The sequence below is a fragment of the Gymnodraco acuticeps genome, unplaced genomic scaffold (assembly GCF_902827175.1).
Source record: "Gymnodraco acuticeps unplaced genomic scaffold, fGymAcu1.1, whole genome shotgun sequence".
Classification (NCBI taxonomy): Eukaryota; Metazoa; Chordata; class Actinopteri; order Perciformes; family Bathydraconidae; genus Gymnodraco; species Gymnodraco acuticeps.
This window is the reverse complement of record NW_022990295.1, coordinates 181,005-196,028: the sequence shown is the minus strand read 5'-3', so window position 1 is coordinate 196,028 and position 15,024 is coordinate 181,005. Positions and strand designations below refer to the sequence as shown.

General features: G+C 41.0%; 1 protein-coding gene across 8 annotated transcripts in view; it reads right to left on the bottom strand.

Moving 5' to 3' along the window:
- The window catches only part of kif6 (kinesin family member 6), an 87,241-nt gene extending 72,443 nt beyond the window's left edge, over window positions 1-14,798 (bottom strand). For all 8 annotated transcript variants that reach the window (XR_004569551.1, XR_004569553.1, XR_004569554.1 and 5 more), the window contains exons 1-6: window positions 14,600-14,798; window positions 11,620-11,729; window positions 9,991-10,065; window positions 4,069-4,216; window positions 3,453-3,562; window positions 937-1,066 (exon numbers count right to left, since the gene is read on the bottom strand). Coding sequence is in view for 2 of the 8 variants with exons in the window: in XM_034222178.1 (XP_034078069.1) it covers window positions 937-1,066; window positions 3,453-3,562; window positions 4,069-4,216; window positions 9,991-10,065; window positions 11,620-11,729; window positions 14,600-14,659 (633 nt within the window). In the remaining 6 variants the exon portion in view is untranslated. The remainder of the gene's footprint in view (window positions 1-936; window positions 1,067-3,452; window positions 3,563-4,068; window positions 4,217-9,990; window positions 10,066-11,619; window positions 11,730-14,599) is intronic.
- Between the last annotated feature and the right edge of the window lie 226 nt (window positions 14,799-15,024).

Sequence of the window (15,024 nt, the reverse complement as noted above, 5' to 3'; positions counted from 1 at the left end):
CATGGTAAAAGGGACCACAGGGGGCCAAAGTCATATTTTAGAAGGGTCCTAAGGTGGCCTTTAGAGTGCATATCGCAGTGTGGACCATTCACGCCACTTGTCCTGGGAGTGGTAATGTATCTCTGCATGCCGAATACAATCCTCTCTAATGGCACATTTCCACTGCAGCGGGGTAGCCCCGTTTAAGCGTCCCTAAGCGTCCTCGCTCAGGCCTCGGGCTGCCTCGCTGGCCGTCCGAGGCCGTGACGCATTTCCATTACAGTTTAGGACCTGGGGTAGCAACGCAGTGTAGGCGGGGCGAACGGCTTTTTATTTCACATTTCGAGTTGTTCCGTCGAGCTCCCACTGGATTTGATCATCCCCAATGAGATGTAGGAACGTCGTCACCTCCTCGGTCGACCACCGTGTGCTTTTCTTTGACGTTGCCATTTTTGTAGCTCCTCCGTTTACAAAAATGCTGTGTATAAAAATGCTGCAAGCTTGCTTCTAGATATATATATATGCGACGCTAGGGATGAACTCGCACGCGATCTTGTGACGATTCTCTCTCTGACCAATCAGCAGTCGAGAGTGTTGACGTCACTAGTACTTTCCCTTAACGCCATGGCCCCGCCCCTTTTTGGGTGAAAAAAATGGACGTACACGTATTGACTGACCGGGTTCCATTGCTTACAATCTCTGTACTCTTGGCCAGAAGCTACATATATTTGATCGTCCTTTTTCCTAAGTTAAAGTATAGAAAATCTTAACTTTGGACCTTTCTGTTGTTTGAAGTACAATAAGTGACACGCCCGCTTTTAGGCATGATAACTTAATGTTTACCCCTTAGCGCCAATTCTTTGTTTTAACCGGAAAGTGGACAGGGCTGTCATTTAGCCAGGCAGTGACGTGGCGCTGCTCTCATCTATGAAAGGAAGTGTTTCCCTTATTTCTTACTTCTGCAATCATACGATTGGTGTCTCCAAGGAAGAGCAGATTCAGAGCCTCCTCCTCATTGGCTGACTGTTGCAGTGACAGGTTCCTCAGATGGATGTTCTGGTCTGGATCTTCCATAATCAGCACCTTTCTGGAAAAAAATTAAAAAATGAAGTTAATTCCAGCATAAAAAAATATCTTGAAATTACAAAAGTGGGACAAATACAGTCAAAACCAAAATAATCCAACCCTGAAGCATTTATGAAAGGTAATCATGTCCGTTATGTCATCCATTTCCCTCCAATCGCCTTGGCTTTGCTCAGCGCTTAATCCAAACAAACCACATCTGCAAGTCAGTGTGGGCTGCTACCCAGATTGACATGTGCTTCATCTGTCTGGGGGTTTATAATTCGATAACAGACAGGGCTTGATTTCCCTCAACATGCAGTGTGCTTGGCCAGATGGGTCGGAATGACTCCGGTTATATAACCATATCAAATCCATCACACCTCTACGGTTGTGACAGAATGGCTACTGGATTGAGATGTCAGAGGGTGGAACCACTGGAGAACACATGTGGATAATTATGTTAACATGTGAAGGTAATAGGGGTTGTTTGATAAAACACAATGAATCTTAATGTGATTAAAGACCTGTGCTATGGTATGGTTATTTTTCTAAACAGCCCCACCAACTCAAAAAAAGATTGATTATTTATTTTACAGAAATATAAGAGATGATGCGGTTGATATATACAGACTTTTAAGCATTTAGAGGGAGGACCGCTGAACCCATGATAGAAACAAGCAGGGTTCTTTCAAGAGCGCAAATAGATCCTGCAATTTTAACGAAACGGAAAAAAATAATGTGTGTGTCTATAATTCTGATCTTCTCCAAAATATTTTTGGGCTTTTCTTTGACACTTCCACCAAGTAGTTTTCACATAATCCTGCTGACAAACAAAAACAAACACAACCTAAAACCTAAAACATACCTTCCTTGGCAGAGGTAATAATGCACGGATGGAGCAAAGAAGAAGGAAAATGAGTGCAAGAATGTCAGAAAGAGAAGGCGTAGGCAGTGAAAGAAAGAAGCAGAGCACCAGTCCGAGAGAGAACTGCTTCTTCTTGAATCAGCAAGTGTGGCCACAGCATGGTTAACAACGGGCACTGTCTATTTCCAGAAGACTGTGATTTGTGGGGATCTAAACCTTGAGCTGGATCCTCTGAGAAACCTAAATGGAACTGGTACGAGAAAATAAAAGACAAACACCAAAATGATGTACCGAGACCATAATGCGCCCGGACGTCTAGAGATGAATAAGTATTGAACAAAATAGGCAACAAAAAAAGGAACAAAGACAGACAAACCTTCAGACAAATGGAATTGTTAATTACAAAGAAAGATGGACACATGGTAAAAATGAAGCTGGATGAAACCGTGTGGAAGAAGGAGAGTTTGAAGGACAGGTCCTAGTAAAAAGAGAAGCAACAAATGGCCACAAACAGAGAGTGAGAGAAAGAGGTAGCTGGACCCAAAAAAAAGAATTTCCCTCAGTGCAGCTGCAGCAGCCAGTAGCTATGAAAAGCAATTTCTTCACATGACCCTCATGCTCTCCACTCTAGTGGCAGAGTCTGACCACATCCATTGCTGTCCCAAAGTCTTATTATGTCAGTTGGCAGTTCATAGTGAGGTGGTAAATACTAGAGTCTCCATATTTCACCACAGTGGCCCTTTTCACACCAACGCGTTTTCAGCTCCGGCTCGGAGCTGGAGCCTGAAAAGTACCGTTTTTTCCTGTTCACACCGCAGAGGCGCCGCCTCTTAGCTCCGGAATCCGGTTCACTTCCAGCTCCAAAAAATTGTCGGTCTAGAGGCAAGAGCTTCGGAGCTAAGAGGTGGCGTCGCTTACGTCTCTCTTACGTCGAGGCGGGGGCAGGGGCATCTCGTTGAAGTAGATGCTGAAGACCACAAAGAAGTCTTGCATTTCGCATGTGATGTTTGTAAAGTTACAAGTAAAGTCGTCCCTTGTAAAGTCGTCCGATGCCTTCCATTTCGTTTCGTAAGAGGATAACCAAAGCGAACAGAACTTCAATACAATCGGCCATTGTTGTTGTTGTCGATGTGAGGGATTTCCGCGCGGTTTGGATTTTATGAAGCAGGCACGTAAACTGTGACGTCATGACGCAGCAGCGGCAGCTCTGGGCGGTGTGAACAGAGCGGGAGCAGAAAAGGGAAACCGGAGCTGAACCAGAAAAGCTCCCGCTCGGAGCTAGAAAGGGAAAAGCGCTGGTGTGAAAGCCGCAAGTGTGACTCCGAGCCAGGATGACAAATGGCTGTTCAGGAATAAGGCGGATTATGGAACCAGGCCTGATTAGGCTTTTCAGCATAAAAACCCCCCGCATATATTACTTATGAGTGCATATCCCCAAGTCTCAATACACACTATCTGATGCTAATTGTTCACATGTTCAAATGGAATGGGATGACTATAACATCAGCATGGTCAAAGTTACAGTAATAAAAGGAACACTGACGGTAGGTCCTCCAGTCGAGACGCTTCATGGCGGGAATCCAGGAGGTCATATCCCATCTCGTTGTAGATCTCCAAGTAGGAGATGTGTGTGGTATAAACCATACTGCTGTCCTGTGGAGCATCAAAGAAGTATGTAAGTATGTATTTAACTGGATAAAGATTGAATTCAACAAGGATTCATTTTTAAATCAACCTCTTTAAACTTCAGTTTAGTTTTTACCTGATTAAAATGAATTATGGTGCAGAAAAAATCCTTTGAATTTAAAAATGTGACTCAGTATTAACTTTAAACTTACACTTTAAAATGGCAGTCTTTTTTGGGATGGACCAAGCAAAAATAATCAAGTTTGTTTCCTATCAATACACTTGGATTTACTAAACAGAGAAATAAAAACTGATCTGGATTTGCTCATTTAAAAACATAAAAGAGTTCTCTGTTGGTGCAACCCAGCCTTAGTGTTGTTGTTGCTTTCTTGCTAAAGCAAATGTTTAAATGTAGATGCTGTAGAACAGTGTAATTAACGATGACAGAGAGAGACAATAGGGTTCATGTTTCTTGAATGTATATGTGTGTGGCCTAAAATGAAATGATAGAGAAAGCTTCCCTCTGTTCTGACCTGGCTGAAGCGTTCGTACAGGTATGAAAGTGTGCGGGGGATAATTCCACGATCACTGTAGTGCTCGGCCCCTCCTGTGATGGTAAACGTCTTCCCACTGCCCGTCTGGCCATAGGCAAATATGGTGCCATTGTAGCCAGCCAACACACTGTGCACACACAAACACACAATACAAAAACAGAAAGGTCAATCATTTAAAAACCTTGCAAAAATAATTGCACTCGAAAGAGGTCAGTGGTTAACCTTGAGCAATATGAACTACAGTAAGTACCGTAATTACTGTATCATTATCCGTAGAAAAGCCTGGCTGCGGTTGTTTTGTGATGTTCTGTACCTGCTCTCCAGAATGGCATGTAAATATAGCATACAAGATAATGAACACTTATAAAGTCTATTGTAATTAAAATGCCAACAAGAATGTACACTGTACTGTATATTATCTATTTCTCATTTTTATATAAAAATCATTAGCAGAATACATACACAATTGCTTTCTTTTTATGAGGCATTTTGACCTACGTTGGATAGGTAAAAGAGAATAGGCAATATGGAAAAGGGACAAGCAAAAAAGATCCATGGCTAGGATTCAACTGGCTAAGTTGCAGTCATGTGTGAAGTCATGGAAGATTGGAGAATATTCCATGACTTGATTAAATAGTGTATGGTCACTGTTTTGCTCTAGAGGGCTAAATATATGCAACCAAACAACAAAGTGGGCCTAAAGGTAATTAATGGCCAACAGTGGAAAGAAGGGGACTGTCGAGGGTACCCTGAAGCAGAAACCGAAATTCTGGGTGAATTGAAACTGACACTTTAAATCCACAGGGAAGGATGGCAGTGACTGGAGAGCGACGGCTATGGCGACAGACGTCTGCCGGTGACGGAGGAATGTCTCGGAGTATGAGTGAAGGAAAAGGCCTGAACCCACTCAACTAGGCAGGGCCTGGTACATTTTGGTTTGGCACTGAATCGTTATTCTGCATGTGCACAGGGTCATGGAAACCAATGGTATCTTTTGTTCCATTTGAATGAAAAAACATCCAACATGGTGGTGCTTCTATGAGGTAATATAAATTGGCGAAAAAAACTGTTCTCTAGTCTTGGTAATAAAGCAGGACAAATAGTCAAATGACCATAGGTGAGGATAAACTGACTTGACAATTAACAAACAAGGATATCTTGATACTATATTTGTTAGGGTAAATTATAAAACATAAGCCTCTCACTTATCCTAATTGAATTACTGACCCAGAATTAGAGCACTGTGGGTTTCCTGTGTACTGTACAATTCCACACCCTGCATGTGAAGAGTAAGCGAAAAAACTGCATGTCAGTATATATAAAACACTACGTCCACTCATGGTGGTTGGTTGGCCGGTCAATGGGCGTCCATTTAGTCTGCCGTGAGTCATGGCAGTGATTGGCAGTGGGGAGGAAAGACACAGGCTCTATGTTTAGTTTAATGTCAGAGCTAATGATGCGGCCTAGGCACTGCCACTGAGGCTTGGGCGTTTCCCAATGCTTGTTCTTGTTTACACCTCAGCTCTCCTGGAGATTGGCAACTTGTCGTCGAGTAGTTATTACGGTTCTTGAAAAGCAGTAAGTCCAATCGTTTACTTTCTTTCAAGTATTAGGTTTAAGGATAAAAATGCACAGACCCTAATCCTTCTTTGCACATCAGCTACTGGTTTCACAGCCTTGTGAAATGGGATTACAATCCAGATAGAGGCTTTGCCTTGCCAGCCCAACATCGTTATGTTGGCCCTTCCTCTACTGGAGCTATTAATGCTGGTTTGTTTTGAAACTACTGTGTTGGGGTTGAAATTGCTGGTTTCGGTTACACCACAGCAGAGACAGAGACTAGAACGCAAGTAAACGACTTAGAGCTATTGGCTAAACTTGGTGTGCGCCAAGTATGACAGAGTACCAACCAAAACAACAACCTGACAGTTATTGCTAGTTGAGAGGATAGGCGCCTGCGTGCATGAAACTGAATATTAGTGCGGTGACAGCGAAACGGCTTCGATTCAAAGCAATTCCACGCTAAACCTGAATAAATGTTTCCTGACTGCCGGGGCTTTAGGAAAAACTATCTGTCACTCCAAATTAGACTCCGTTTGTGATTTCTGTGACCAGACGTGCTTCTGTAACTGGGACCACGTCAATATCAACATAAGCTTCGCTTCAGAGTTATCAGCCCACCAGCTGGACTTCACATAGCTTATTACACGTCAGTCCACGCTAAAGTGACTTCCCGTGTCTCTTTTATTACTTTTTGGATATGAGGCCTAAGCCTATTGCTGTGATTGTGTTTGAGGGAAACACATATGAAATGGCAGGCAGAGTTATTCCCCTTACTTTTACTCACTGTGCGGAGAACAGATTTAAATGGTTCACACGTTGTGGAATTTAGAGCATTCATTGTGTAAACGAGCGTCCTGCAGAGGGAGCAAGGCATTGACAGTGGACTTAGAAATGTCTGATTGTGGAGACAAATGGGTTCTGGCTAGAATGGATGACTAGTGTCTTTAAGACTGCAGAGTCATATCAAAGGCTAAAATACGCCAAGCTTAAATTGATTTGACAAAGGACATAGCCTGGTTGTGACTGAAACTTTAAACCTGATGTTTACCATCTGCCACAACAGAGACTGTGAAAAGCTTAGCTGGGCAGGACAACTGAAAACACGAGTCTGTGAACCCTGTGTGAGTCAGGTCAAATACATCCGAGCCCTTAGTCAGCCGATCCAGATGTCTCACCATGCTGTTTATATGTCTCATATTAGCAAAGATAATGCAAAGCACTTGTGGAATTCCACAAATAGCCCATATTGTGACTAATGGCGTTGTTCCACTGCAGCACGTAGCACGGTTTAAGCTGGCCGGGTTTAAGCTTTTGTTTGCTTTTCCACAGGGCTACTTTTTCACCTTTTTCTGGCCCTCCAAAATCAAGGTTCTTACCGGGCCAACAACCGGGCTGAATATGCTAAACTAGTGACGTAAACACTGGATTGCTGAATGGTCAAAGAGAATTGCTGGCAAGGGAGCTACAACTACAACAAAATGAACATATTTTACCGTGATTTAATTGTAATACACGTTTCAAAATGATGCCGAAGTAACAACATACTGATACCGGTTAGTAAAAACCATGAATTAATGCTTTGACAAGTGTGCAGACAAGACGGCAGGCGAAAAAACCTTTAAAATGTGTGTTTTCTGAATGGAGATCAGATCGATCAGGCTAAGCTAACGTTGTATATGCTCCGTCCACACTCACAACGGCCTATACAGACATAAATAAACCAGCGACTGTATTCGCCATGACACAGACAGTCTGTGGTTTGTACTTGTTTAACTTTTGTCTAGTTTCTGAACAGATATGAGGAGCTGTGAGCTCTGAGTGCTAACAGCTAACGGCTGATGTTGGTTTTGTGGTTCGCATTGAAGATGACGTCACGGCAGTTTTACGCAGCGTCGCTCCGCCCGCCGAACAGCCGATCGCCCCGCCTACACTGCGTTACTATAGTTACTACCCCAGTTCCTAAACTGTAATGGAAACGCAGCATAAAGTGAGCCTGGCCTACCAAGGCCTAACCATACCGTACTAAGCCATGCTAGGTCCTGCAGTGGAAAAGCGCCATAAGAAGCCTGGGGAGGAATGGAGGTGGTCAGGCTAAATTGAGCCATGGGGAGGGGAAAAAAATGTTGTAACCTGTTGTGTTAACGGGCTGCTGGGTAAATGTGTGTTATGTAATAAAAAATTAAAAAACTTGAATTGAAATGGACCTCACTGTTGAGATATCTTACTGTCCACATGGCAGCGTGCGTTGAAGCTTGCCGGTGGGCGTGTCTGGCGCGCGACCAACAACCAATCACATTAATCTCCCGCCCCGGACACACAAGCACACGGTTTGATTGGCTAGAGCTAGTACTGGCATATGTTTTGATTGGCTGGCGCTTCCGTCGAAGCTTGAAAAGTTGAACTTTTCTCAACTTTTGAAGCGAGCAACGGAGGCAAAGCGACGGAACCACAATGCAGTTCGGTAAAGCCTGACGTCACCCCATTCAAAGTGAATGGGAAGCGTCTCCGTTGAAGCAACGCACACTGCCGTGTGGACGGGCCGTTAGAGGCAAAGGAAGCTTTATGTCACAATTAATCTAGTTGGAAGTAGGAATAATGAAATGTAAATGCAAATCATGTTGGATTGTTTGAATGTGTGGACTTGAACTGTTGGTCATGCGGGCCAGATTATTCAGCAGGTTACTTTAATGCAGTGGTTCTCAAACTTTTTCTGTCAGGCCCCCCCTTTGGAGAAACAAAAAGTCGGGCCCCCCCAACACAAATAGTCAGGCTCAGTGGCGGCGCCAGAGATTTCTTTTGGGGGTGCTGTGGGGTAGCTTGACGTTTCATAGAGGGTGCTCAAACATTTAGGGTTTCCCATTAATGTACCGGGCACTACAGTGGAATGTTCTACTGCAACAATCCCCATGCAAATACACAATGTACCTGCGACTGTTACAATGAAGGCTCGATAATCAGCTCACGGCATATAGGTTTAAGCAGGGGTAAAGTGCTATTTTTATAGGTGGTGTGTGGACCTCACATAGGGGGGTCCGGGGGCAAGCTCCCCCGGGAAGATTTTTAAATATTAAAGTTAAAAGCATCAATCTGTTGCACTTTGAGAGCAACATGAAGAGATCTATGGATACCTCTCTCAACACCCATATGAAACGGAACTGTGAACAGATTTGCTATTTCTTTATGGATATTTTACAAATCACTCCTCTTTTAAACTTTTTTCTTTTTTTAATGTCATATAGTATTTCATACTTGTTTTTAATTTATTCTCTTATTTTTTTATAACTATAATGATCATATAAACGTGTGCCTCGGAAATAATTGTTTACATTAATGGTGACCAAAACGTTTGAGACCCACTGAGATAACACTGAGAGAGTCCTTTAGTTCACTGAGTCTCTCAGTCTGACAGGAGAGGACTCTCCTCCACTTTGTTGTTGAAAAAACTCCTTATATCCGTTAGCGTAGCTCGCTAGCACCAGAAGCTAACAACAACGATCTCCGGTACCGGTGCTCTCTCTCTCTCGCGCGCGCACGCACAAAAAATGGCTCGTTCCACACACACGCACACACACAGAGCCGAGCTGGGGGGGCGCGCCCCCCACTTTGAGAACCATTGCTTTAATGAATGGTGTGTCCTCATGCATGACATGGAACAAAAGCTCAAAATGAGTGAGTGGCTACAGTGTTGCTCCTGTGTTGTGGTTGGAAAATGTTCTCACACTCTCGATGGCACAGTGGGCCATTTTGCCTGCCAGCTCAGTCCACTTAGTGGTTAAAGTTTGTAAAGCAGGCCAAAAATCACTGACACCCTCCATTTTCATCTTAAAGAAAGCTGAGCTTTACTAACTTCCTGTCAACAAGGATGGATATACCCTGTGTGGCCTGACCAAAACGTGATGAGGAGCATTGCAAGAAACAGGTGGGCAGTGAATTGTGAATAGAATAATCAAAGGATGTAGTTGTAAGGTTAACAAAACGTTTTTATATACTTTCAAAATGAACTGCATTATATAGTAGTGTATGTAAATATGATGTATTTTTGTCAGCCAATCTGGAAGTTAGCAGGACATTTAGTTACTCGTTAGCAATCCCATTTTGCAAGACATGTTGGTCATTTATAGACATCCTTCATGTCCAAGAACAAAATAATTAAAACTCCAAAGCTTGCACTAACCACAGACCTTAGTTCAGGCAACTAACCAAGAACCCTTTTCAAAAAACCCATTGACATCGAGACAAAATGCTCACTCATTTCCTAGACTTTGGGTTCATCGCTACAGCACTAAACATTTATTTGCATTTTTCATTACAAGAAGTTTTATGTCAGAAAGACGTTACCTGTCTGCCACTGGTTTGGCAATGTTTTCAAATACCTCTTCTTGTTCAACAGCTTGATCAAACACCTTTAGGAACCTGGAAAAAAAGAAGAAGGAGGTCATATCCCATCTCGTGAAGATGGGATATGACCAAGAAGAACCAAGAAGAACAAAGACAGTCTGACGCATTGGCAGAATACAACACTTAGCTTTCATTTATTTTACTACAATAACATACAGTAAGTATACATTATCTCAAAGATCCAGGGCTCAACACAATCACCCACAGCAATACCAAGTAAGCACAGACGGCAAAGTATTTAATTTCCCAAGTGGACGAGGAGGAGTTTAGTCATTCTGTTTTCTAACGCAGCTCATCATGTTCTATCCCACAGAAAGATGTGGAGGAATCCGCCCAGGAAGATTGTTAAATGTGGAAATTGTATTTCTATAAGGGCACAAGGGAACCTCCAAGGGTTATAATAAGACTGTGGTTTTCAAAGGCTCTCAGTGTCCACTGCTGTCTGATTTCCTAACTGTGAATTTAGGGCTTGGAAGCGTGGCATGGGCCCTGCCCTTAGGGTATATAAGGCTGCAGCCCTCACCACCAGCGTTAGACAGATGTGTTGGCTCTGCACTGACAACTGCTGGATGAATTATTCATGGAAAAAGTTCTTATGAAACTCTGGTAGTGTAAATTCTGGTGGACAATACATTTTCTTTTATGTTGTATGTTATTTTCAAACTCTACAGTTACAGTACATAACTCTACCATAAGCTCTTAAGCTTAATCTTTCAAAATAAAATAATCATACACATCGTTTTCGACTACTGCGTATAGTCTATATCTAACCCTTTTGGGGATCATTCACCTGTTCTCCTCAGGCCCTCAATGTTCTCTAATTGAAATGTTGTTTGTCTGTGTATGAACAGAATCAACTCATGTAAGCACAATTTAGTTCTGACATGTTCGTGCAAATAATTAGTTATCATGTTTCCTTCAAATCTACAGTAATGTTAAACTGAATTTAAATTACAATAATATGTTTATCATATATATCATTTTTTTGAATGATTTTTATTATATCACAAAGCTTTTGGCCTTTAAAAAAAAGTAAACACCTACACACTAACAGTCTGGTGCTCCAACCTCTATAGACTTTCTATAGTACTTTTCATACTCATTTAAAGTGTAACATATTTGTGAATGAGCCCCCTGATTTGAAGGAAATCATTACTATAATACTATAATGTAATCATTAGTTGGGATGCAACTATTGATTATGTTCATTAATGAATGGTCTGATGACAATTTCTTGTCAATATAAAAAAATGAATCGCTTGGTCAAAAAAAAGTGTGTCGATGTCAGTCCAAAACCCCACAATATTCACTTACTATGATATAAAACAGAGAAAAGAAGGACATCGCTATATTTAAAAGGTTAAAACATTAGATTATACTTTTATTAACTAACTGTTTATCATACAGATGTCCATTTCTCTTCATCGATGATAACAGGATTAGTGAACTAATCGATGCGGTCTTCCATCTAAAACCCCTCCAGTTTAAAATTTGATTTAGATTCATTTATTGGGAAACAAAGCAAATGGAAGGTTTTACGGGTATTAATAAAGGAACCTGACACTCTACCTGAACTTGTAGCACTCCCTCTTGTTGTTGACAAAGCCATCAGCGAGGTCCCGGGGAACCAGGAACTCCAGAAAAGCACCTGTCTGCCCCTCATTGTCCACAGAGTACACCTGAGGGAGCCAGACGCAACATTAGAGACAGTACAGTGGAAACAGGCTTATATTACTATCACAGCATGGGAGAGGGCTTTTTTTGGTTCGAATTCTAGAATAGACATAAAGGCATTCATATATTCTTTTGAAAGGGTTGTCTCCTACAGTATATTCTCTGTGAATTGTTTGCCGTCATACTTATGGTACTATACATGCAGGCCAACTTAAACACAAAGACAATACATCATGTTATGTTTGAAATATAAGTTTGGCCACTCGTGGTTTGGATAACGCAAGCGACAAAATGAAAAGATGGAGTTTATGAAGCATTTATCCTGTGGAAAGCAATAGAACGCAACGAGCAATCACGATCAGGCTAAACAAGCTCTGCAATTTTACCTCCGCTCACCGAAGCCTCAGGGGAGACAAGAACAGCTTCAGAACCTTTAACCAATATAGATTGAGCTTTAGCAGAGGAGGACATTTAAAGTGAGGCTGGCTGGGTCAAACTAAACTCGACATATGTTCTGGCATATGTTTCAGATGCAATTTTAAGTCCCCAGGGATTCAGGAATAAAATATAAGACCTAAATGATTGGATTGTTTTTTGTTGCCAGTCTGCCAGCAGTATCGCCTCCTGACCACCACTGCTCTGTTGACAGAACCTCAAAAAGCCCCAAGGAGGAAGCTGTGCTCATTTCATTTTGTAGGATATTGTCAGCTCAGGCTAAAGTGCCACAGAAACCCTCAAAGTAATGTGATATTTGTACTCAATCAGCTGTCATGCTCACACAAAAACCTGGATTTAAGGAAGAATATCAAGTGTGCTGCCTGCCAGTGGGGGAGGCACATGGGCATAGACTTTTGTTTTTACATATCTATTTAATAAAAAAGGGACTTTATCTGATAAAGCATTAAACTTAGCAAGGATAGATGCTATCCAATCGGAAACTGTTGGAACCTGTAAATGTTACTAGCTATGTAAACTGTAGTCGCTGTAAATATGCTGTATGATGTCCTTTTTGTTTTTCTGTTATGTGTATATGTATTCATGTGGAACCTACTTGCAGCAGGTCACCCTTGAAAAAGAGATCAATGACCTCAATGGGATTCACCTGCATAAATAAAGGTTTGAAATGAAATGAAACATGTGAGCACTTTAATGCAAAACACCTCACCAGAATGAAGAAAAAAGGTCTTACGGATACTTGTGTTTCACCTTATTCACTTTAATGCAGTTTAACCCTGCATTGGTTGTCACTATAAATCTATTTTGAACTGATACTTAATACCATTGGTGGAATGTAACCAAGTATGTTTACTCAAGTACTGTACTAAAGTACCATTTTGAGGTAATCGTACTTCTCGAGTATTTTCACTTGTGAAAGTATTGCTAAAGTATTGCTACTTTTACTTCATTACTAGATTTACTTCTTCCACCACTGATAAGTACACATTTAATTTCCATTGTGGCCTTAAAATGGCATTTCTATTCATTTAGATATAAAAAATGAACTTGGAAACAAAGAAAAGTGTGAGTTCTGTGCACAAAAGAAGCTACATAAACATACTGAACATTAGCACAAAATACTAGCTAGAAACATCTTAAATGTAAACATTTCTAAATTGGTATACTGTAGGACAAAAAATAACATTTAGCAGGAGATAAAGTATGCTCACTTAACCGTGTCATTTTTTTGTTGGTTTACTGTACGGTGTAAGTGACAACGAAGACCCTTTTCAAAGATGTTGGCAAGTGATAAGAAATGCACAGGTGTAATGAAAGCATTGATTAGGCCATGTTCCATTCAGGTGTGCTAGTTCCAGGGCCTTGCCACTGAAATGTTCATTCTTGTTCAGCTGAATGATTTATAGGGACACTTAATGGAAGGAAGCCATCATTAGTAATGCCATCAGTTACATGGGACGTTTCTTGTTTGAACATTATTAAACATGTGTGCACTTTAATGCAAAATAACCCCTCCAGCAAAACATTTAAAAAGTCTTAAAATGGTTGCATACGTTTCATACTAATCGCTGTAATGGAGTTTAACCCTGAAAAGGTTGTCACTGTAAATCTCTTTTATTTGAACTAATACTAAATACAAATGTAGTGTTCAATGTGGCCTTAAAATGGGATCTCTATTCATCTAGATTTAAATATTGTTACTTTGAAACAAAGAACACTTGTGAGTTTTGTGCACAAAATATGTTACATTAACATTAGCACAACATACAAGCTAGTAGCATCTTCAATTCAAACACTTTTTCAATAAATATGTCCAAAAATACCTATTTAGCAGGAGATAAATAAAGTGTGCTCACTTTACTGGGTTATCATTATTTGTTGTCTTTTTGTACTGTACGGAGTGAGTGACAACGAAGACCCTTTTAGAATACTGTATGTTGGCATGTCATTGCAATAAATGCACAGGTGTATTGAAAAGATTAATTAGGCTACATTCCAGTCAGGTGTGCTAGTCCCAGGGACCAAGTAATGTTATGTTAACTGTCGTTCACCTGAATGATTTATAGGGACACTTAATGGAAGGAATTGCCATCATTAGTAATGCCATTAGCTAGTGCTTTTCCTGCTGTGACATGTCTGTTGTGAAAAAGTTATGTAGACATTGTAAACACAATTTTGGTAGACTGACATTACTTATCGACAGGTGTGTGTTTAGCAGTTCAAACTGCTGTTTTTTGATGAAATGCCTAACTTTGAATATTTAACGTTATATGAAAAAATACCAGCGTGCTACGTATTTAGATAGGCCTTGTTAAGATAACGCCAACATTAGCTAGCTTAAATTGACATCCTGTCGAGCATTATGTTATCAACTTTGTTGTTAAATTGTGTTTAAATGCTGTTGTACTTGCCAACTTACCGTTGTATTTTTCTTGGTAGGTTTAATGCGGCCATATATCTGTATCGTCTGTTTCACCATTTTGTTCCGCTAAAAAAATGAAATTATCGAGTAAGGTTGGTGTTTTTATACACATAGCTGGTTAGCTCGTTGGCTAGCGTTAGCTCTCATGTTGGCGTTGTGCTCTTTGTGGTTTGTAGCTGGTTGCTAGGTGACGGCGGTAACCTCCACTGACAAAGATCGTCTATACGTTTGAAGATGATTCAACTGAGTAAAACAACCTTCCCTTTCATACTTCTCACTCTCTTTTTCACAAATGACTGATGGTGTGAGTCAGAGCCAGTTCAGATGTCGAGATTTGAGCTGTGTCAATAACTTTAAAGGGATTGTTTGATGGGTGAAAGTAAAACAAAGGATTCATAGCTTCTCTATTTTCCTCTGATGTT